The sequence below is a fragment of the Camelus bactrianus genome, chromosome 22 (assembly GCF_048773025.1).
Source record: "Camelus bactrianus isolate YW-2024 breed Bactrian camel chromosome 22, ASM4877302v1, whole genome shotgun sequence".
Lineage (NCBI taxonomy): Eukaryota > Metazoa > Chordata > Mammalia > Artiodactyla > Camelidae > Camelus > Camelus bactrianus.
The window spans coordinates 25834905-25859404 of NC_133560.1; the positions used below are offsets into that span (position 1 = coordinate 25834905).

Consider the following 24500-nt stretch of genomic DNA (forward strand, 5'->3'; position numbering starts at 1 on the left):
ACTTGAGGGGAGAGGGGAGAGTGGCCCGGGGCCTCAGTGGGGCGGGGGGTGCCTGAGGATGTTCCACTCCCTGTCCTGGTGCTGGTGACGTGGAAAGGTTCACTTTCCAAAAATCCATGGGGCTGGCGGGTGAGGTATAGCTCAGTGGTAGAGTGCTTGCTTATTTAGCATGCATAGGGTCCTGGGTTCAATCCCCAGCACCTCCTTTTTAAAAAAGCCTAAATAAACCTAATTACCTCCGCACTCCAAAACAAAAACAAAAAAACTCAAAACAAACCAATCATGGAGCTGTACACTTTTGTACATGACTTGTACACAAAATGTCTATGATACCTCAATAAAAAATACAACAGCAAAACAACCTATTAGAAAATTTAATAGTTTAATACCCAACCTATTAGAAAAAGGTTTGGCAGGAGATACTCCAAAGTATTGAAAATGGCAGGCATTTCTACCAAGAGGGACCATGGCACCCTCCACCATGCCAAATGTTTCTGTATTTTTAAAATTTTGCCGTTTTATAATCACTATAAATGATCTTGTCACAAGTTAAAAAAAAAAAAACAGTGACCACATTTTCCTGAGCTGTCCACAGTGGGTTTGATTAGAACTTTCTGCCACAGTGGTGGTGGCTCTGTGTCTCTGCAGCCCAGTACAGTAGCCACCAGCCACATGCAGCCACTGAGCATGAATTAATTACAGTTGATTTACATTTAAGTGGAAATTGCCACAGGTGGCTAGTGGCTACAGTCTTGGACAGTGCCAGTGTAGGGCAGAGCGTAAGGGAGTTTACTGTAATAGTCTTGCCACTTTTCTGTAGCGTCGAACACTGTTCAAGTAAGTCAGTTTTTAAAAAGAGATCGATTTTAAAGCTTCAGGATGAGTTCAGTGAGACAAGACCAGATACAGATGCTTTGGTATTATCATAAGGTAGCTTTATTAAATTCCTTTACCTTCTAAAAAATGATTACAAAAAGGAATACTTCATTTAAGTGTAATACTGACTTTATGGACGTACCGTGGTCGGAAAGTGAAGTTCAAGGTCATGAGTACATGTGAGAAGAGAGCAGGGTCAAAGGCAGGACCCCTGTAGACTGACACGCCAAGCCCAATGGGCGTAGGGGACAAGAGAACACAGGGATAAATACGGACTTATGGTGGGGGGGGCGCAGTTTAAAGAGCTGCTTCTGGAAGTTTCAAATAAACACACCCACTGGCTCCAGGGCCAGACACACAGGCACACAACTTTTGTACCACTTCTCAAAGCTGCCCAGAGCTGTGGCCTTCTGTTAATGCTCACCCCCAGTCAGCTTGGGTTCTGTCCCCCCTCCAGTTTATGCGTACATGTGTGTGCGCGTGCACAAACACACACACACACAAACTGGGATGTCTCCTTTCATCATCCAAGCTCTCTGTCTTAGGAAACATCCCTTCCATCAGAATCAAAGCAAGCCGGACTCTATCAAGCCAGGAAACCTACTTTTCTAGGAGAGAAGCCTGCACTTAGCTTTACTGAATGAACATGTAAGGGCCGAAGGGACTGCTCTGTCCTGCTGGGGTTTGGCTTCAACCCTGATGGCCGAGCTGAGAAATGGACAAGGGAGGGCAGGACACCTAAGAGCTAGGGGTCTCACTGTCCAGTCACAAGGCACTTTTTGAGACTCAAAACCTGGTCCCCACCTTCTTTTTGGTCACAAAAGGAAAGAATGAGAAAAAACTGCATTGAGATTCTCAGGACAAAACAGGTCATGCAGGGAACTGCGTGTGCTGGGAGAGCCCCATTTCCAGCAGGCTCCATTCCAGGCAGCTCTGGAAAGCCTGTAGGTTGTTTGAAAACCAAAAAAAAAAAAAAAAAAACACACAAAAAACCCAAAAAAACCCAGCTGGCCCTTGTTTGGTTTTCGGCAAAGCCCTGTCTCTTTAAGTTTGCACTGGGAGCCCTTGGGGGCAGCCAACTTTTAATGGAGCACACATGGCGTTGCTGGCCCTGCGCCAATGCTTTGCCACAGTCTCATGCCCTGTTTTCTTTCCTTTGAGGAGAGAAATTCTGGAGTCTGGAGAGGACAAGGATGGCCCCGTCACTGGGGTGCCAAGCCCAGGGATGCAGCGGCCACTCTGGGAACTGGATTCATTTCCTGCGTCTCCAGGTCTGAAGGATTTTTCTAGGAAAATGAGTATCTGCCAGGGCCCCCCTGCAGGGAGGGGATGGATTGCTGGGTAATTTCTCCATGGGAACTGCTGGCACATCTCGGCTGCTGGGTCCTGAGCTCCCCCCACCCCACCCCACCTGAATAGGGGTGACACTGGCTGTGACAACAAGCAGAACGCAGAAGAAACAATGACATTTCCTACCCCGGGTGACAAGGACAGGATCTGCTGTGTGAAGAGACCAGAAGAAAATTCCACTAAGAAAGCCGTCTGGGGTCGGGTGGGAGTGGACAAGATGCTATTATATACCAGACAATTAAATGGAGGGGGAGGTGTGGCGAGGGGGCGTTACGCCACTCCAGACGCGATCCGATCCATGTGTAGTAACATTCAGGATTCAAAGGAAAATGTGCGATTCCAGTGACTTTCAAATCTGGCAACAAATAACCTGATTTTTTTCCCCTCTCCCCTGACAATGATTTAAAAATACAATATTTTTCCCCTCTCACCCTCCTCCACGTATATTGCCAGTCAATTGTTCTCAGTGTTCTTCACAAACCCACGCCCCAGCATCAGCCACTGGCACCAATTATATAAGAATTTAGCTCTGGTCTGCGTTGCGGCTGCTTTGAACTGGGGTACTAGGAAAAACCAGCTTATAGCTGAAGTCTTGTCGCTGTTGGGGGCTCCCCCCGGGAAGCAGAAGAAAAACCCACTTGCCTTGAAGACTTGGGCCTTGGTGGGGATGGGTTGGGGGCTGGCCAGGGAGGGGACCAGGGAGGAGGGATGAGGGACGAGGCTCCACTCTGGGGCTGCCTGGCACCCCCTTCCCCGAGGAGAGGCACCTCTGGGGACCACCCCCTCACAGCTACTCTTCTGCAGAGGATGACGCAGGGCTCTCATCATCAGACATCGGGGCAAACTGAAACGAGAAGCAGGATTCCTTTCATTTGGCATCCTTTCAAGGTGCCAACTTTGTTGGCTGGCCCTGCACCTGCAGTGAGTGAAAAGGCCTTGGCCTCCTGGCCTCAAGGAAGCAACGCTGAGGAGGAGATGCTTCGGAGAAACACACATGTGAATGGAGTAGAGGATTCTCCCGAAGGAGTAGGAATGGAAGGTGATGAATGTGGAGAGTGGGTGATGGTGGGGGGCCAGCTAAGGGGCAGGGCAGTCCAGGCAAAGGAAACAGCAAGTGCAAAGGCCCTGAGGCAGGGGCAAGGATAAGGCCAGTGTGGCTGGAGCACAGTGAGCAAGGCAGAGGGGAAGGAGAGAGGGGACAGGTGAGGGTGGTCAAGCAGGGCTTGGTGGGCTTTGTGGATGACTTTGGCTTTTTCTCCAAGTGGGGTGGTGGGAGCCATAGAGGTCTGTGAGCAGAGGTGGGATGGACCCCGACGAGTGACCTTAGCTGTTCTGGGGAGAACAGATTGGAGGGGCAGTGAGGGTGGGAGCTAGGGAACCAGGGCAGGGGTAGTGGCAGTGGTCCAGGTGGACAGTGATGGAGGAGTGGGGTTTGTCCCTCAGCAGTCCTTGGGAGCAGGACAACACATCGTATAGCAGGACACTACCCAGCCCCATCACCCTCATCTCCCAGCTGAGGAAAAGAAGCCCAGAGCTGATCCCCAGGTGATGCCCTGAGCGCCACACCTGAGGCTCAGCTGTCCTCACACCCTGAGGAGTGAAGCCAGAAAGACCTGGAGCCTCAGGAAGAACCTGGAAGCCAGGTGAGAGCCACGTGGCTTATGTCTCAGCAACCTTCTCTCTCCTGGCAAATTGCTGTGGTCGACATCCACCACACCCTCCTCAAACCCAGCCCCAGACATGCCTCAGGCAAGTGCAAAGGAGCAGCGAGGCTCCTGACCCCGGTTTGGATTCAGACCCCGAGGTCCCTGTCCCTCCTGTCTGTGAGACTTTGGGCCAGGAGTGTAACCATTCTAAGCCTCAGCTTCCCCACCTAAAAAATGGAAATAATAACAGTACTTTATGCAACTGAACTGGGTTATTGTGGGAGGTTCAAGAAATCACACTTGTTGAGAGGCACCTGGTACACAGTCCCTTAGACTGTCTCCTCCATCAGACAAGGGCAGGGCTTTGGAGACTTATGAGGTGTACCCCTGTCTCCCCCATCAGACTGGAAGGGCTTGTCTCCTCCATCAAGCACTCAGGACACGGAAAGTATCAACTTTACCCTCCTGTTAAGGTTTCCAAAAGAGTGTTTTGCTAACAGGCATGATTTAAAAAAAAAACCAAAAACCCAGATTTCTGTGGTCTAATCAGAGAAATACTGAGTTAGACACAGCTAGGTTAGGTCTCTTTACAGTGAGACCTCTCAAGGCCGTTAATACACTGCATGCTTCGAGTCAAAGCGGAGGTCCTCCGTGTGGTAACGAAGGGCATGCATCTGGAACCAGACAGATCTGGGTTCGAATATTGTGATGTCACCTGGGGCTGCAGTCTCAGCTCTCTGTGCCTTATTTCCTCACGGGGGCAGCGGGAAGGTTCAACAAGCAGCTGACCACACGGTCCTTGACATAGGCCCCCTAAACCATCCGCCCCCCGAGGACCCCCGCTCCCCTCCGCTGCCCGGCGGAGACTGAGACTCACCGAGCACTTGATGTTCATGCGGGAATACAGCATGGAGGCAATTTCACTGTGTCCCGCGTCCAAGGCCACCATCAAAGCTGTGCTCCCATCCTGTAAAGCATCCGTTTTCTATGCTGACGCCCTGCACTGGGCTCCTACCCTCCCCGGGGTGCGCCAGGATGGGGACTCACACCGTCGGTGATGGAGATGTCGCAGCTGGGCACGGCTAGCAGCAGCCCCGTGATCTCCTTGTGGCCGTGCTCGCAGGCGCACATGAGGGCTGTGGAGCCGTCATCATCTTGCACGTTGACGTCCGCCTCGCAGGAAAGCAAGGCTTTGACCACGTCCACCCGCCCGTGGCTGACTGCCAGCATCAGGGCTGTCTGCCCCGCCTGGGCAGGGCAAGGAACAGGCTTATGGATCATGCAGACTGCAGAGCGTGACACCCCTGTTCCAGAACCTTCCATGGTTCCTGAGTACTCTGATGCTAACAGCACCTCCACTTGAGGGCCTCCTTCTGCACCTCAAATAATCCTACCTACCACTGGGCCTTTGCACTTGCTGGTCCCTCTTCCTCCTGCTGGCTCTTTCTCATCTCTCAGGTCTCAGCTTAAATGTCTCCTCCTCGGGGAGGCACTCTATGCCTCCCCACCCTTACACCCACCTAAATCAGATTCCTAACTCATAGGCACAGATGTATGTAAAAATATGTTGAGCTAAAAATTGTACACTATTCTGTGTGCCAAGTAAACCTCCATAAAAATCAAATCAGAGGGAGGGAAATAGCTCAATGGTAGCATGCATGAGGTCCTAGGTTCAATCCCCAGTACCTCCATCTAAAAACTAAATAAACATAATTACCCACCCCTGACAAAAAAAAAGAAAATTTTTAATTAAAAAAAAAAAGTAGAAAAGGGTTAATCTTATGTGCATTTCACCTCAATTAAAAAATTTAAACCACCAAAAGAATTTTAAAAAGAAAGAAAACAGTAAAAAAGCAAGCAGCTTCTGTTATGTGTCATCACAGCATGCCCCTTTTGTCACTGCGTGTAGGCTGTTGCAAATCTCTCCCCTCTTCGCTGTCCTCATAGGGTCCTGGCTGCCCTGCTCTTCTGCCTGACACTCGTCCACACCCCAGTCACCTCCATAATCTCCTAGCTTCTGCTCCCTATCACTCAGCCAAAGGGAGATTTCAAACCAGAAGGCAGCCCATCCCACATGTCCTGCTTTTAAACACCCCCAGTGGCTTCCTGCAGCCCTGAGTCCGAACCCATTCCAAGCCTCCCATGCTTGGGCTCCTGGAGCTCTGGGCTGGCTGGTGAGCTTTGGGAGGGTAGGGATTGTGCCTGCTTGTCCAATACTGCAGTCCCCAGTGTCCAGTTGCTGTTCAGTAAATTACCGAGCAGGATGTGGGATGGTGTCGGATTAAGAAAGGCTGAGAGGCTGAGGAACCCCATGTCCTCCCACACCCTCCCGTTTCCATCACAGGGTCCTATATCAGAGGCAGCCTGACAGGCAGTTCATTAAGAATGGGGCTCAGGGGCTGGACCGCCAGGTTCAAGTCCCCTCTCTTCTAATTTGACCTAGAGGAAACAAATACTTCTCTGAGCCTCAGTTTCTTCACCTGTGGGGTGGGAACCCTCCCCTTGGGTTTGGGGCACAGCCAGGCCTTAGTAAGTGGGAAGGCCCCTCCTGGTACGCAGCCCCGAGGGCCCGTACCTGGCTGGCTTTGGCGTTGACGTCTCCGAGCCGGAAGAGCTGCAGGACAGTCTCGAGGTCATCCGGGGTCTTCAGGGTGGCCAGGGCGGTGAGCATGATGGGGCTGTAGCCGGCTCGGTTCTGCTTGTCCACCTGGCAGACACCTGAGGGGAGGCGCCAGGAGGACATCAGCCCACAGGTCCCCTGATGCTGGCCAGTGTGCCTCAAGGCTGGGGGAGGGTCCCCGAGGACCAGGCCACATCTCTGCCGTCAGACTGGAAGCCTTGCTCACCACCCGTAACGAGCGCTGGGTATTGTGTCTCTTCCATCAGGCTAGGCATGGCCTAATTCCTCCTTTCTCTTGGCCTGAGAACCCCATTCTGCCCCCGGGTATCCATCTCCATTACGGGAGGGACTCCTAGAGGTGGAGGCTGCATCTGCTCCAGCAGACTGGGGCCCCCCGGACACTGGCACCGACACTTAGGGCTGAAAGTAGGAACTGTGTCTCCCTCGTTAATCTGGAAGAGCCCCCAGTCACCTTTCAGACTGGCCCCTGTCTTTTCCTTTAGAGTGTGGGCTCTGCCTCCTTTATCAGACGGACGAGGGGGCCGTGTCTTCCCCATCACACCAAGGAAGGGCAACTTTCTTCCTGACTAATTGAGGACCCCAACTTCTCTCCAATCCCCAGACCAGAGGCCACGTCCTTCCCTCAGAGTAGGGTTCCAGAGGTGTCACCTTCATTATACAGGGGTCGTTAGGGGTGGTGGAAGGGCCACTAGTTTTCCATAAGATCATGTCTGCCTTTTCCAATACAATGGGGCCACAGGTAGGGCCTGTACCTCCCTCACCAGACTGGGAGGACAGTGTCTCCCCCATCATACTGTGAGGGTGGCATCTCCTCCGCCAGACTGGGAGGGCAGTGCTCCCCCATCAGATTATCAAACCCAGGGTGTCAGCCAGCCTGCCTGCCAGAGAACCCCTCGTCCCGCCCCGCCGGGCTCACCGCTGTCCAGCAGCTGCCGCACCACGGGGAAGTTGGCGTGGGACACGGAGTAGTGCAGCGCGGTGTTGCCGTTGCTGTCGGCGATGTTGACCACGTAGTCCAGCAGCCGCGCTGACATGGCCCGGAAGGTGACCAGGTGGCGCCGCACCAGCTCCGGGTGGGCGTCGCTGCGGCAGGCCAGGCGCAGCCACTCCTGCAGCACCGTGGTATAGGCCACTTTCTGGATGCAGGTTGGGGAGGACAAGGGGGCGTGAGGGCCCAGATGAAGCCCCACAAGGGGTGTGTAGACATCCCCATTCTGAACCAGATGAGCCCCCTGGAGCAAAGTATAGTGTCCCCGTCCCAAGACCCTACAGGAAGTGTAGACACTGCCGTCCCAGATATGCCTTCAGAGGAAGGGGTGAGCATCTCCAGCCTGGATGTGATCTTCAAAGGCAAGTGCAGACACCCATGAAGGGAAATAATCCAGCTCCTTCCCTCAAGCCCCTGAAGGAACAAACCAAGGCCAGCTTTGCTGGCAGGCCATCATCCTCGGCCCCTCCTCACCTCCCTTGCACATCTCTAAGACCCACGACTCAAGCACCCACCCACCCCAAGCTTCCAGCCTGGATCCTCAAGAGGCAGGAGTAGAAAGACACTGTAGACGAAGAGAAGCTGGGGTGGGGGTGGAGGGAAGGAGACCCCCACCCCAGGCCCAGGGCCCCAGCGTACCAGCTCCCGCTCGCTGAGGGCTTTGGGGTTGTCCAGGTACTTCTCCAGGGCCAAGCAGGCTGAGATGAGGTCAGGGCTGAGCTCCATCCTGCCAGGGGCAGATGAATGGGGAGTTTATCTTGGGAGCACCCACCTCAGCCTCCTGAGTGCCCTCAACTCCCCACATCCAGCTGCGGTGCTCAGAGAGGGCCTCAACTCCCTCCACCAGGGTGGCCCTCACCCAGTCCTGCCAGGGCTTACCAGAGTGGTGGAATCTCACACCCCACTTCTCTGGGGACACACTTTTACACTGTACCCCCAGGGGCCAACATGAAGAACATACCAACCCCAAGACAAAGTGGATGCAAAGGCCAAAATTCCAAGTGGCCAGTGGCAGATGGAAAATCTTTTTCTGAGGGCAGATTTTTCATCAGGGGAGAGAAAAAGAAACATAAACAGGAGGGGCAGGTGGGGCAAATGTCCCAAAGAAGGTGGGAGGCTTAAGGACAAACTGCCTGCCCCTTAAATCCTAGCCCCAACAGCCCAAATTGCCCCCATCAGGCCCTTTATCAAAATCTCCACACTTTCAGATGTCCAGGAGAAAAGTACTTGTTCACTAATTCAGACTAAGGTGTGCATGACTGATGGGAGTTTCCCTCAGAGGGTCTGAATGATGGCATTTGAGGTGGAAGTCACCTCTCTGTCCCCCTAGGCCCTGCCTGAATCCCTCCCACACAGAAAACAGACCGGATCTCCTCCTCTGCATTGGATCCTGACGCCCCCTCAGCTGTGGGCATGTGCCGAGGCTCCCGGGACAGCTGGCACTCCTCCTGGCTGGTCTTGGCCTTTGCCATCTCCTTGGGCCTGAGCTGGGGGGCTTCGGCCACACTCGGGACCCTCTCCTCCGGCTCCGGGGCCTCGTTCTCTGTGCTCTCGTTGTCCGAGAAGTTCTCTGCCGTGCTGGAGTCCTCAGATGAGGACTCATACCTGGGGGAGACACTGCAGGTGGTGGGGGAGGGGCACTTGACCTCTCTGGGCCTCAGTTTCCCCATCTGTTAAATGGGGATAATGACAGTATCACCCTCACAGGGCTGCAGGGATGCCGCTTACAGCACCTGGCACACAGTAAGTGCTCAGTAAATACTGGCTATGTTTGTGATCGTGCTTGGGGGTAGGGAGGGGCACTGCTTTTCCCTTCCATCCTTTGATACCCTTCCTGCTTTGCTCTTTACACAGGTGTTATGCTGGTTCAGACCCTCACCCCACTGCACATAGGACCCTCGTGCTTCTTGCTCCCTCTAGACAAAGTCCACGCTTCACGTCCCCCAACTGTCCCTGACCATCATTCCCCAGTCCTCCTGCTTCTCACGTCAGTGCTCCGTCCCAGCTCTGAGCCTTCATCCAGGCTGTGCCCTCCACCAAGGGACCGCGCCCCCCCACTCTGCACCCTGCAAGCTTCTGCTTGTCCTGTAGACATGTGTCCCCTCCATCAGTGACTTCCTGGAGCCATCACTGCCTCCTCCAGGGCCCCATGCTGCCTAAGCATCCCCCATTATTGTTCCAACCATGCTGCACTGAAACTGCCTATTAGTGCCCGAGAGCGCGCTGGACCAGGAGCTCCAGCGGGGAGGCGAGTGGAGTCTGGCAGCTCCTGAGGGGCAGGATGGCTGAGCAGTAACTGCACAGGCGCTGGAGCCAGCCCCCTGGGCCCCACTGGGCCTCAGTTTCCTCATCTGTCTGCTGTGCTTCTGTTAAATGAATGAATAAAAGCAAGGGGCTGAGACCAGTCAGTCCTCTTACCTGCCGTTGACCCCCACGAACTGGAGGCTCCTCCGCCGGCCCTCGGGGTCTGTGGGCTCCTCTTTCCGCTTCATGATGGACCGCACGCCTGCCTGGGCCCCACCTGGTGGGGAAGGGTGGTGTGGTGAGGGTCTCCCAAAGCCAGACCCCACCCCTGGGCCTCTGGTGCCTGGCCCTCTCAGCGGCCACCCCCACTTACCTACTCCCCCGGCCTCCTGTGACTCCAACTCCTGAGAGGCTGCTTGCCTGGTGGGCTCCCTGTTGGTGGCATCACAGGCAGGCACCCGGCCTGTGTTCTTCTCGGGCTGTGCCAGGGAGGGCCCCTCAGACTCCGTGCGTGAGGAGGACGACTCTGCAGGAGCCTGTGGGAGACCTGACAGGACACGAAAAGAGGCTCTCACTCTGGGCAACAATAGCAAAATAAGAACAGTAATAATAACTGCCTCCTGGGGTCACAGAACCAGGTGCCCTGAAGGCTCACTCTTGCATTTCTTCATCAAGTCTTCCCAGCCCGTGCAGAAGATGGGTTATTTACAAATAAGGAAATTGAGGCACAGAGGGTCACCCAGCTAACAAGTGGCAGAATCCAATTCCAACCACACTTTGTTTCCTGCCTCACAGCTGGTCAGGATCAGGGAGGACCATGTGACCCCGTAATCCTGGCTTGTGACCCCGACTCTGACATCATACTGAGCATTGTGTCTGGAAACCACAGCTAAGCATAGTGGTCCCAGTAGGGACTCAAATCTCCCACAGAAGTGCTGTGTGACCTCAGGCAAGTCACTTAACCTTTCTGTGCCTCAGACAAATGACATTTCCTACATCATGGAGTCGTACAGACTAAAGACAGTAATGTCGGGGAAAGAGCTTAGAGCAACACCTGCACATCAAGAGCACTTGAAGAACAATTTGTTAATTCAGGAGAATTGTAAACTATATTTTGATAAGATTTAATATTATAATTTTTTTAACAGAAGCAGACTTATGCCGTAATCATTTTGTATCTGGCTTCCTTCTTTACTTAGTGAAGCAGGTGTTCTGTTAATAATCATGAAAAAGAAACAATAAGGACTATTAGAAAATGAAAATTAAAACCTCACCCAGGGAGAGTTTCAGTTTGGGCCAATGAAAATGAGATGGATGGTGGTAATGGCTGCACAACAATGTGAACGTGCTTAATGCCACCAAACTGGATACTCAAATGTGGTTAAAATGGTACCTTTTATGTTGTGCACACTTTATCACAATTAGAAAAAGCCCACCCAAGTTGGTCTGAGAACATATGTGACCTTGTGGGACCCAGCCCCCACCCCTGCCCTCAAGGGTGCTCCCCCAGCTGGGGATCCCAAAAACCCAGTCACCACTTCAAGTGGCTGCCTGGGTCTCGGAACCCTCTCAGGTCCTCCCAGGCCATATGTGGCTTCCTTGTCACCACTTCCCCAGGATGTCCCCTTCCTGCCACCAGCCATGGGCTCTGCAGACCAATTCATTTTAATTCCCCTTAACGGTTAACTTTTTTTTGACAGTAACTACTTCCTCAAGTCTGTGGGCGACACTTGACTTGAGCTAAGAACAGGGAGTCAACACTCAGCACAAGTAAAGCACATTGAACAGATGACACATTGGCCATAAACACTTCCGACGGCGTCCGAGCCCAGGGCAGGGCTGGGCCGGGCTGATTCCAGAGCCGGAACTCCAACTCCCGAGGGGACCCAAGATCCAACGCCGGCTTTTAATGTGAATCTCCTAATTTTTATTTTTCTAAGCCTTGTCAATAAATTCACATCAAACAAACAAACAAAAGCACTGTGTGGCCAAGTGGAAGGTGTCAGGAGGCAGAAGGACCAGTTGACAATCTCAATGTCAGTCTGAACTCAAGCCTCCTGATGTAAACGCCTGGGAGGCTCAGAAAATCAGGTGGAGTGACATGCTGCTCAGTGAAAGGAGCCAGTCACAAAAGGACAAATACTGCATGATCCTACTTACATGAGGTCCCTAGGAGAGTTAAATCCATAGAGACAGAAAGTAGGCTGGTGGCTGCCAGGGGATGGGGGCCAGAGGTGGGGAGTCGGTGGTGACTGGGGCAAGAGTTTCAGTTTGGGAAGATGGGAAAGCTCTGGAGATGGAGGTGGGGATGGACGCACAACACCGTGAATGTGCTTATTAACACTGAGCCAGACACTTAAAAATGCTTAAGAAAGTAAGTTTTACGTTACATGTATATTACCACAATTTTTTAAAAAGTGAAAAAAAAAAAAAAGTGAAGTCGAGCAGCCTCCTGGCCAGTCCTGCCCGGGGGGGGGGGGGAGCAGGCCCCACCCCCCCAAAAGCTTGGATGGCGCCTTCCAGCTTGAGAAGTTCAAGGTCAGACACTGCAATACTGAAATAACAATAACAATAATAAAACTGATAATAGTTATTATTGTTATTCCACCGGGAGACAGGGTAAACTGTTACCAAAATTTGTCTATAAGAACTAAAATCCGGGGTTGGGGGGGAGGGATAGATTAGGAGTTTGATATTAATAGGTACACATTACTATATATAAAACAGATAAACAACAAGGACCTACTGTACAGCACAGGGAACTATATTTAATTTCTTGTAATGAGCTATAATGGTAAAGAATTTGAAAAAAATATATATGTGTGTGTATGCATTTAAAAAAAAGAACTAAAGTCCAACTCAGCAATCCCACTCCAAGGCATATATATCTAGAGAAAACTCCAATTCAAAAAGATACGTACCCCAGTATTCATAGCAGCACGATATACTGTAGCCAAGACATGGAAGCAACCTAAAGGTTCATCGACAGATGACTGGATAAAGAAATTGTATACACACACACACACACACACACACACACACACACACACAATGGAATACTACTCAGCCATAAAAATAATTAATGTCATTTGTAGCAAAACGAATGGACCTAGAGATTATCATACTAAGTGAAGTAAGTCAGACAGAGTAAGACTAATATCATATGAAGTCACTTTTATGTGCACTCTAAAAAAATGAGACAAATGAACTTATTTTCAAACCAGAAATAGACTCATGAACATGGAAAACAAACTTACGGTTTCTAAAGGGGAAAGGAGGGTAGGGATAAATTAGAAGCTTGGGATTAACCAAATAAACTATTACATATAAAATAGATAAACAACAAGGTCCTATGGTACAGCACAGGGAACTATATTCAATATCTTATAATAACCTATAACAAAAAACAATATGAAAAAGAATATGTATATATACACGTATGTATAGCTGAATCACTATGCTGTACACCAGAAACTAATACAACATTGTAAATCAACTATACATCAATAAAACATTTTCTTAGAAAAAAAACCTCTGTAGGATTAATATGAAGGCTCAACTACAAAGCGACAGGAAGAAAATGTAGCAGAATATTGGGGGCCTCAAGAAAGGGAAAGACCACTTTAAAAAGTCCCTTAAGCATTTGCAAATGTTAACCACTATATATAAAAATAGTTAAAAAGCAAATTTCTTCTGTATGGCACAGGGAACTACATTGAATATCTTGTAATAACTTTTAATAAAAAAGAATATGAAAATGAATATATGCATATGCACGACTGGGACACTGTGCTGTACACCAGAAAGTGACACACTGTAACTGACTATACTTCAATTAAAAAAAAAAGTCCTCTAAGCACAAACCACATGTGGAAAGTACGAGGCGATCTCACTTAAATGTGGAATCAAAAGAAACCGAACTCAAGATACAGAGAGAACAGATTGGCGGCTGCCAGAGGTGGGGGATGGCTAGGACGGGGGAAGGTGGTCCAAAGGTACAAGCCTCCAGGTATAAGATACAGGAACACTTTCTTTTATTGGGCTACACTTTACTGCATTTTGCAGATATTGCATTTTTTTTACAAATTGAAGGTTTGTGATACCCCTGCGTTGAGCAAGCCTACCAGCATCATTTTTCCAAGTGTTTGTTCGCTCCGTGTCTCTGTGTCACGTTTTGGTAATTCTCACAATAATTCAAACATTTTCATTATTATTTTATTTGTTACAGTGACCTGTAATCAGTGATCTTTGATGTTACTATTGCAAAAAGACTAGGACTTGCTGAAGGCTCAGCTGATAGTTAGCGGTTTTTAGCAATGAACTATTTTTTAATTAAGATGTGTACTTTTTTTAGACATTAATTCTACCACACACATAATAGACTACACTACAGTGTAAACATAAATTTCATATGCACCAAAAAAGTGTGTGACTTGCTTTATACTGCAGGGGTCTGGAACCAAACCCACAATATCTCTGAGGTCTGCTTGCAAATAAGTCCTGGGGATATTAATGTACAGCATGGTAACTGTACTGTGTATTTGAAAGTTGCGAAGAGAGTAGATCTTAAAAGTTCTCACCACAAGAAAAAAAACTGTAACTCTGTGAGGTGATGGATGTTAATTAAACTTACTGTGGTAATCATTTTGCAATATACACATATATCAAATTAGTAATTTGTACACCTTAAACTAATATCATGTTATGTCAATTATATCTCACAAGTGGAAAAAAATTAAAATTAAAAAAAAGAAAAATATGATGAGTTTAACTATTTCAACATGAAGATATCTATTTGGTTTTAAAAAAAAAAGGACTCCTAGGCAAAATTAATTGATAGAAGGATACAAGCTGTGGGAAGACAGTCATAACGCCAAAAACAGGCAAGGAATTATCTCCTAGAACAGGAGTCAACAAAATTTTTCTGTAAGAGGCCAGATAGAGTAAATATTTTTGGCTAAGTGGACCATAAGTTCTCAAATAGAGAAAAAGCAGCCCTCGACAGTACATATTAAATGAATGGGTGTGGCTGTGTTCTCATAAATTTGAATTTCATATAATTTTGTTCATAATTGCACGTTATTCTTCTTTTCACATTGTTCAACCATTTAAAAACATAAAAACCGAGAGTGGGAGTAGGTATAGCTCAGTGGCAGAGCACGTGCTTAGCATAAATGAGGTCCTGGATTCAATCCCCAGTAACTCCATTAAAAATAAAAATAAATAAAAACATAAAAACCATTCTGAGCTCACTATATAAAAACAGGCAGTGGGCTGGATTTGGCCTGCCTGCTATAGTTTGACAACCCCTATTCTGGAATATGCCAGGTATATCTCAAAATTGCCCAAAGCAAAATGGACAATGACTACAAGTAAGTGATTCACAGAGGATTTTTATTAAACATATACGGTGGTGCCCCATCTCACCAGAAGTCAAAGGAATGCTAATTTTCCTTTATTCTGTTTCCCTGGTGGCGTCTCCTTTGAGTGTGGTTACCGCAGCATCCCACTCAGGGGATGCTGTCTGTGTCCCCCCTGACACCCCAGGTCCCTTCCCCAAAGGAATGCAAATTAAAACAAGAAGATACCACTTGGCACCAGCATAAGATGGACAAAAATTTAGAAAGACAGATAAAACTATATGTTAGTAGGGATGTGAGGAAATGGGCACCTCAGACCAAAGCATGGCTGCTGGGAGTGTGGACAAGAAGACCCTTTCCAGAGAAGACCAGACAAAATCTGGAATGAACTGAATTCTCTGTGACCCAGCAATCCCTCGGGAAGGAGCAGGCAATGATAGTACCAGCACCGTTCACGGCAGCCAGGAGCTGGAAGTAACCTAGGTGCCCACCAAGGGGGGGATCAGATAAGAAAGAACACATACCTAGGGCGGAAAGCTACACAGTCATTAAAAGAGACAAACCAGATTTATAAACATCAGGGTGGAGAATTCGAAAACAGCGTGTAAGGAAGAAAAAAATAGGAAACAGAATGAGATTTTTTCCCCCCCTAAAGCACAATACCATTTTAGGAAATTAAACAGGAACAGGGCATATTTTTTAAGAATACTAAGATATCTATATAGCTTCTGGAAGGTGGGTTGCAAGGAATGATATTACAGTGGGGAGGGCAGGGTGTGATTGAGCAGAGGGTGGTGAACCACAGCCTGTGGGCAGTTTTTATATTTTGAAATGGCTGCAAAAAAATGAAACGAAGGAATCTCTTTGGGACATGTGAAAACTGTATGAAATAGAAATATCAGTGTCCGCCCATAGAGTTTTATTGGCACATAACCATGCTCGTTCATTTATGTATTGTCTATGTCTGCTTACATGCTACAAAGGCAGAACGGAGGCACCAAATTCATCAAAATGTATATATTAAAAATGTGCAATTTTCTGTATATTAAACATATCGCAGTAAAGCTGGAGGTGGTGGGGAGGGTGGGGAAGAACTGAGTCGTTGCAATAGAGATCGGATGCCTTGCAAAGCTGAAAATATTTGTCAATCTTCAGCAATAAAGATGGAAGATGAAGTTGGAAAAAGAATTAAAGCAAAACAAGACAGGTGCCACGTGCAGCCCAGTGGGGCTAGCTGCCACCAGCCAAAGAATTAGATTAACTCAGATTTGGGCTCCTTAAGTACAAAAAGAAAATTTTAAAAATTTAAATCACTTGGCCAACCAGTGCAGGAAGGGAGAGAGTCCACGGGAGATGGTGTGTAAAGCAATTAAGAAGAATTAAGGCGGGGAAGGTATAGTTCAAGTGGTAGAGCACACGCTTAGCATGCACGAGGCCCTGGGTTCAAACCCCAGTACCTCCTCTAAAAAAAATAAGTAAGTAAACCTAATTACCTCCTCCCCTTCACAAAAAGAAAATTAAGGAAAAAAAAAGAATTAAGAAATTTCCCTGGCATAATGTTAAATCAAAGAAATCAAAGAGTTTAAATCCTGGCTTTGAGAACTGTGGGCAAATTCCTTTATCTCCCTGTGCCTCAGTTTCCTCATCTGTAAAATGAGGGTTAAAACCACCACCCACCTCATTGGGGCCCTGGAGGTATAAATGAATTAAAATATGAAATGGGCATCAAATGATGCCCTGGCCCATAGTCAGGGCTGCCTAAATGCTTTTAAAAATAAAATAAGGCAGCACAGCAAATTCCATCAGCTTGGTGTCGCCAGAATTGAAAACTACATATTATTTTCCGCATTACAGAAAAAATGGAAGGAAAGAAGAAGTGTTGACAGCAGCTGTGTCTGGGCGGTGGTGGGTTGATGGGGGTTTTACTTTGTGTTGTAGATTCTTCCGTATTTTCCAGACCTTCCACAAAGAATATGAATTGCTTTCATATGAATGTTTCAAACAAGAGCACAGGAAATTTCAGAGCCTTGGAGAGACCCTATGGATGCATGTGCCTGGCTGCTCCTTCCCCCACTAATCTCTGTGGTGCCTTTGAAAGGTGAGGGGTGGCTGAGACTTTATGGGGTCTCCAGGCCTCTGCCTACCTCACCCACCTTTGCCAGCCTAAGAGGAAGGCTGCCTCTTACCATCCCTGCTCTTGGCTGCAGTGAACAAATTCTAGGTGGCAGAGAGGTTGGGCTCCTTGCTGCCTCCTCTCCCAGGGAGCCCTCCCTGACTCATCCTCTGAGCTGATCGACCTAAAAGAACCTGTGGTCCAAACACCTGTCAAGCTATCACCCGACTGCTTCTTTCCTTTCACATCTTGGTTCAAAGAGCCAACAGCTAACCCTTGAGCAACCACCAGTGCCTGGTACCACGTTGAACCAACACCAACTGACGCATTTAAGCTCACACTGATCTGGTGACATTGGGCTATCAGGACCCCCAATCTGCAAATGCAGCACAGAGAGGTTAAACAGCTTGCTCAAGGGCACAGAGCCAGGGATCATGGAAATGAGAATTTGAACCCAGGCCACCACCCCATGCCCCTGTTTTATTTGCTTCAAACATGTGTCCTCTGAAATGATACTTCTTCACTTGTTTCTTGTGGTCTCCTGTTTATTGAAGAGGCTTTTGTCTGTCTTGTTCACTGCTGTGTCCCCAGTGTCTAGAAGAGTCTGGCCCATAGCAGGCACTCAATAAACATTTGCTGAATGAGAAGGCGCTAAAATGAATTAGCACATGCCAGTTCGGCACAAGCATGGCAGAGATTGAGGCTGGCTGCAGCAAGAGGGAGTTAAGGGAGACATAAGGGAGAACTTTCTGGGGACAGCAGATTGCATAGTGTGGGGCATCACTACGTCTGTGTGTCCTGAAGGAAGGAGACCCCATGGCTGCCCTAGAAGCATCTCTGGAATGGAGGTTGCCTCTCAAGAGATCTTGAGGCTGGGCCGGGCGGAGCCCCTGGCTGGGGGCCAGAGTCGCAGGGCTGGATGTTTGGGATAGACGCAGAACCCAGGGGTGGAGTCCAGAGCTGGCCAGGAACAACATGGGGAAACAAGAAAACACAGCTGGGTCCCCGCCCTCCAGCTTGTGCCCACTGGTCCCTCCATGGGGCTCTGACCATCTGACATTCGAGGCTGGGATGCGGATCTGAGCTCCACCTTTGAGCCTGGCTGCAGGTTCAAGCCGGCCTGGGCTTTGATCCCAGCTGTGTGACACAGGGCAAGTGAAGCTTCTCCCTGAGCCTCGGTTTCCCCAGATGTAAATGGAGTTGACCTGAACATCATCAGTAGAAACAGCAACAAACACTGACTGAGTGCTTACTGAGTGCGCTAATTCACACGGGCCCTAGGGGTAGAGACCGTTATTCTGTCGCTTCACAGATGGGGAAGCTGAGACCCGGAGATGGTGACGCTGCTCATTCAGGTCACACACTAAGAAGTGGAATTTGAACCCAGGTTGCCTGGCTGCACAGCCCACTGTTTGTAGCCCCTCCATGGGGGAAACACTTATCAGAGCACTCAGCACCAGGCTGGTGTTCAATAAAGAACAGCTGTTATTATTATGAATCATTCTGGCAGTTTCTCCCAGGGGCCTCAGGACAGCGGTGGTGGGGCAGCTGCCATTCTGCACATCCCACATCCCCTTTCCTGGCATGAGGACTCAGCACTTCCTCCAGGGAGCAACCCCTTCCTCCTTGAGGATTTGGGTGGGGCTCCTCTATCCCCAGGATCTGGGCCTGGGCAATGAGGGAAATAGTCATTAGCTCAGTGATGGCACATGACCCAAGCCAGCCAAGGAGAGCCACCCCTGGGATTTTTATTGGTGCTATCTGGATTGAGGGGATCCCAGTCCATGTTGCTGCAAGGATAGATGCCCGTAGAGGTGGGGTCATCTTTGCTCGCTTGAGAGAGAAGCCTCCAGGATGCACACAGGAAGAGAAAGAAAGAATTAGAGATTCCTGATGATATTTAAGCACCTGGATCCAGCTACACCTGAAGCTGTCCCCAAATTATGTGAATAATATATTTCCTTTTCATGGTCTGAGATTGGTTCCTGCCACTTACTGAACTGAACAAACAGGGAGGATTTTTTCTGCCCAGCAACCAACAGCCATGGGGATCCTCCCCCATGGACCTCCTGTTTTCTAGACATTTACAACATGCTAGACATGAGCACACACACTTAACAGACAATCAATCTCTTCACATGGTCCCTCGAGGCACTGAGTCGGCAGCACAACAATGCCCTTTTTGCAGAAAAAGACTGAGGCTCTGAAAGCTGGAGTTGGTCTGTCTGGTGGAAGCCCAGGGCTGGACCGGACCCTGGCATTCAGAGGAAGAAAGAAGGACCCTCCACCATCCTCCCTGGCCCGCTATGGCTCACCTGCTACCCCATCGCAGCTGCGCTCTGTGATGCTGATCTTCTTCACCAGGTGGACGTTGCTGGTGGATGCAGTGGGCATTGGGAACATTGTCTCCACCACCTCATGGCTGCGGAATACAGGGGGGCTCTCAGCCCCACTGGAAGTCGCCAGGGCCCGCAGCCCTGTCCCGTAGGGCTCCAGACTTTGGGCTCGCTGTGCAGGGGCCCCGGCAGCTGTGCTGGCTGCCACCTCCACCTCCCGAGGGCCCTCCACCACCCGGACGGTGTCCACACGGACCGGACTGTCCGGTGGTGGCCAGGCCTGGGGCTGGAGGTCGGCCTGCCGGGCCTGAGCTGCCTGCAGCTCCTGGAGCGCTTTCTTGAGCTGGGTCTCCAGCACGGCAACCTTAGCGGCAAGGGCTGCCTCCCCATCGGGCATGCCCAAGTCCCGCTCTCGGACCCACGTGCCCACGCTCCGGGTCTCGAGGGCCACCGGGTCCTCGGGGGTCTCAGGGAGATCCAGGCAGAGCTCGCTTCGGCCCCGGGCCCCTGTGGGGTGGCCTAGGAATTTCTGGCTCTTGAGCTGCACCGTGAGCTGCCGCTTCTCCTCCTGCAGTACCGACAGCTTCACCTGGAGCACGGGGATCAGCTTCACCTGCTCCTCCAGCTGCCGCAGTTTCCGCAGGGCACCAGCCATCTGCTCCCGCACGTGGGCCAGGTGGCCCGCGCTGGGCGGCACTGGCGTGGACAGTCCCGAGCTTCTCGGAGTCGGGGGTGGCAGCCCCACACCCACCAATGAGCTCGTTGAGCCGGCCGCGCTGGGGGTCAGGGAGCCCAGCCCGGTGGGTGTGGCCGTCTGGTCCTCGAGGCGGCGACGGGCATCCAGCAGCGTGCGCTCCACGCGAGGGTTGAAGCCGGCGCGGGCCTCCAGGGCGCCGTACTGTGGGTAGAAGCCGCGGCCACAGTAGGAGTAGGCTGAGTGGCGGCTGTCCCCACTGGCGTTGGAGCACAGGGACTCAGTGGAGGTCCACCAGGAGCCAGGGCCGCGGGGCAGGGAGCCCAGGCGCGGCCGGCGCTGCACAGCCACCCGCCGTAGTGTGTGGCCCTTCTCAATGTCATCCACGTACTTAAGAAAGTCCAGGTCCAGGCGGTAGCCATAGGGCGTCTCCACGGAGTAGGGCAGGTCGGGCTCCTTGGCGGGGAAGGCGGGCGGGGAGGCTGGGCCAGGGGTCCCTGGGATGGGGAGAGATGCCAGCGCTTCTGAACACTGTGGTCCCCTCCTCCGGGTGAAGGTGGGAGAGTCAAGGCTTATTTGCCCAGAGGATGGGAGCCCACCAGGCACTCAATCACTCAGCTGTCTCTGGTCTCAGACCCCCAACCAGGACAAGACCTTGTCTCCACACTCAGACAAACTTCCTTCCCTGGAAGACCCTCTGGTGCAGAGCCAAGCTGTCCCCATTTAAGTCCTCAGGGTAGGGCCGTGTCCTCCCTCAACCCCCTCAAGGAGGGCCCCCTCCCCTCCCCTACGCCTCACAGGGCAGGGTTGTATCCTTCCTTGGGCCTCCAGGAAAGGACTGTGGCCCCCCACCTCCAACCCCAGAGCAGGGCCCTCTTCTCAGTGAGACCCCTGACCTGGGAAGGGGGCTGGCACGTGCAGGACTTGGGCCATCCTCTTGCTGCAGATGTTCCTCGAGAGTCACTTGGGAGACGTGAGTCAGACCGCCTGCAGCACAGGCTGAGGCTTACCTGGGAACGGGGTGTGATGGAGCCTGGAGTCAGGAGTCTGCAGGGGGAGGGAAGGGGATGTGGCCACCCCCCTCCATCACTGTCTCCCCTGGAACTTCCCCCTTCCCCCGGGCGTGGGACCCTCTCATAGGCACACAACCGGCCTGGCTGTGGAAAAGGGTGGGGGGCCCCCATGGCCTGGAACAAAGAAACCAATCCTCATGGTCCGCTCGCACATCTGTCCAGCCCCTGGACAGGCTCCAGCTGTTCCCACAGCCCCGCCTCCACAAGGCCCACCCACCCCAGGGCCGGCGGGTGGGGGCCTAAGCCCGACAGGCCCCACCCTTCCTGCACCTCCCCCCCCAGCCCAGGCCAAGAGCTGGCTACCGGGACAGATGGGGGCTTAGGTGGGCAGAGGGTTGGGGCACTAATGGGGAGATAGTCTTCCTGCAAGGACTCTGGGAGACAGAGACACAGGGGCACAAAGAGAACTAGAGCTCAGGGCTGGGGACCCCAAAGCAGAGCTGGGTCAGCCAGGCAGGGGTGGGGGAGTGGTAGGGAAAGTTGAGGGTAGGCAATGAGGAGTAAAGCCTTTCCCCTTTATGGAAACAATTTTCTCTAAAAATAAACAGTTTCGCTGCCGGGCTACACGAGAACTTCCTGCTCCCCCCTCAGGATGCGTCCGGCTGGAGGCTTGGGGGCGCAGCAGGGACAGAAGGCCGGGTGAAGGCCCGGGAAGTCACAGGGGTGGGAGGAGGAAGTCAGAGGGGATGCCTGGAGGCTGCAAAGGAGAGAGACAATCAGGGCCTCTCACTAACCCGCCCCCCCATCCCTGGAGGCCTGCCAGGGCACTTTTGTCCCCAACACTCCTCCTGAGTTTGGCCAGTCCTTTCTGTTGTCTGACTTCTAGCCACCCTGCTGCGGAGGTCCTAGCCCATCACACCACCAGAGAGGACCTTTTCCAGCCTATGGGTACCAGGGCAGGGCGTACCTGGGAGGATGGGCCAGATGGGGCACCTGCCGGGCATGAAGGCGGGGCTGGGGCTCCAGGGGCAGCCGAGCTTGTCCTGTCTCACGCCCCACTTGCTTTGCGTCTTACTTCGTCTCTCTCCCCGTCTCTGCGTCTCTCCACGTCTGTCTCTCTGCGTCTCTCTTCACTTCTCTCTCCCTGTCTCTCCACGTCTCTGTCCTCACTTCTCCGTCTTTCAATACCTGGAACACAGTCACTGATTGTAGGAAATTTGGTTTTCCACCTGCCTCGAGGCTCACCCCATGCACAACAGAGAGCTGATCAAAAATATTTTCTGGGGACCTGAGAGAGACCAGAGGCAGGGAGCAGGAACGGTCCCCTGCGGGGACCCCTGGAGGTGGAGAGGAGTGGGGTGAATAACAATATTAACTATAATCATCATCCTGGCAACTCATTTGATCAACACGACAACACTACCAGGTAGGTAGCTATCACCCAGTTTTACAGAGGAGGTACCTGGGGTCACAGGAATGCACCGTGACTTGCCCAGGGTCACTGAAGCGGGAAGTGGCTGGGTCTAGATTTGAATCCTAAGCCTGGTGGATTACCCCACTGCCAGCCAAGCCACCCTCACCCCCTTCTCCACATCCCTCTGCCCATTTCCCAGACAGCCAGACTGAGGTCTGAGGGTCTCCAGTCATCTGTCCTCCGTGTGGACTCAACGTGGACAAAGAAGATGGTGGGGGGAAGTGTAGTGGCGGTGGGTGTCTGTGGCTGAGGCTCCTCTCCCTTTATAGGACTCCTGGAGGATGGGGAGGACACGGGAAAGGACAGAGAAACATGGAGAGAAAGGGAGACAGGACACCCCAAGAGGGGATAGGTAGGAGGACCTGGGAAGGGGTGCTGCGTCCGGGGCAGGCCTGAATGTCGGGCGGGGTCTTTCTAAAGCCCCCCTCCCAGACCAGCCTGGGCGTCTCTGGGGTCTTCCCGCCCCTAAGACAGGAGCGAGGGGGACCCCGCCCCGTGCAGGGAGGGGGCGGGGCCTGCGGGGGTCCCCCGCTAATGGCAAACAGCTGCCGCTCCCCACACCGGCTCAGCAGCCAGGCCGAGGCCCAGCCTGGCCGGACGCTCGGCCGCCTTCCCGCCGCCTGGGGCCTGGCTCTGGCCCGGCCGCGGAGGAGGGCGAAGGAGGACAGACGAGGGGGGAGGTGGCGAGGCAGAGATAGAAAGGAGGACGGAGACATGGGAGAGGAGCAAAGGGGAGGCAGTGATGGGGCAAAGGGGCACGGAGGTACAGATGGGAGATGGGGTTGGGGGAGAGAAGCAGGGACAGGGTCAAAGATGCGAACGGGACAGAGGCACGGGGACCGAAACACTCAAAAGTCCGGAAAGTTTGGGCATAGCTGATGGAGTTGGAGGTAGCAGCTGGTAGAGACCGGCGAGATCCCGCCCCGGGATTGGAGGTGGGGTAGGGTGGGATGGGGACTACGCTCGAACCCCGAACCGGACTCGAACCCCGAACCGGACTCGAACCCCGACCCAGCCCGGGTCCTACTCGCCTCCCGCGCTCCAGCCGCTGCCGTCCCAGAGTCCCGCCGCCCGTGCGTCCTCCGCGCGCCGCCGCCCGGCCGAGCGGCCCTCAATGGTAGCTCCGCCCCCGCCCCGCCCCCTCTGGGCCGACCCGCCCCCTCTAGTCGCCTTCGGCCCCGCCACGGTGGAGGGGGTTGGGGAGGAGACACGATTGTACCTGGACGGCAGGTGTGTGTGTCCTCGTGGGGATGCCCGGCCTCGCCCCCTCCTCCAGTCCCCGGGGCAAGGTCCCCCCATCGCTGTCCTCTCCGGCCCACTGCAGCTGGGCCGCTGCGGGAGGGCGGGAGGGGGCGGGGCTGGCCGGGGCTGGCCCGGGCCCAGCTCCTGGAGGGCGCGGAGGGCGGGCGGTGGTGGTGGCTGCGGGAGGTCACCCTTCCCCCAGCCGGCCTAGGGCTGGAAGCCGCCCAGCGCAGGCCTGGTACATGGTGGCGTGACCACCGCGGGGCGGGAAGGCGGGGGAGGGGGGTGCTGGGTCAGCGCTAGGTTGCACAGGCGTAGCTCAGGCCTGGGCTCCATGGCCAGCAAGACCTAGGCTCCAACACCACCAAGCCTTTAACTTTCTGCTGCCTCAGTTTCCCCATCTGTAAAACGGGGTTAAGAATGCTGCCTGACTAACAGTGGTGTGGAGAAGATTCACTAACCATGAGGCAAGGCCCTAATGGAGGTCCCTCAGGCAGAAAGGCCCAAGAACGGGGGGGGGGGG

At 52.3% G+C, this 24500-nt stretch overlaps 1 protein-coding gene across 3 annotated transcripts; it reads right to left on the reverse strand.

Annotated features, from left to right (window-relative positions):
- Positions 1-913: 913 nt before the first annotated feature.
- Positions 914-23900, reverse strand: KANK2 (KN motif and ankyrin repeat domains 2). 3 transcript variants are annotated; one of them, XM_074350812.1, is made up of 13 exons: positions 23767-23900; positions 22229-22449; positions 21145-21258; positions 19534-20745; positions 10119-10292; positions 9920-10022; positions 8867-9106; positions 8141-8228; positions 7430-7649; positions 6448-6590; positions 4920-5120; positions 4750-4839; positions 914-3070 (listed from the first exon to the last, which is right to left on the reverse strand). In XM_074350812.1, the coding sequence occupies exons 3-13, from the start codon at positions 21179-21181 to the stop codon at positions 3017-3019; spliced, it is 2562 nt and encodes an 853-aa protein (XP_074206913.1). In that variant the 5' UTR covers positions 21182-21258; positions 22229-22449; positions 23767-23900; the 3' UTR covers positions 914-3016. The 3 variants fall into 3 exon arrangements, with proteins under 3 accessions (XP_074206913.1, XP_074206914.1, XP_074206915.1); XM_074350813.1 differs by having other exon boundaries at positions 21145-21295; XM_074350814.1 differs by lacking the exon at positions 22229-22449 and having other exon boundaries at positions 23767-23791.
- Positions 23901-24500: the final 600 nt, after the last annotated feature.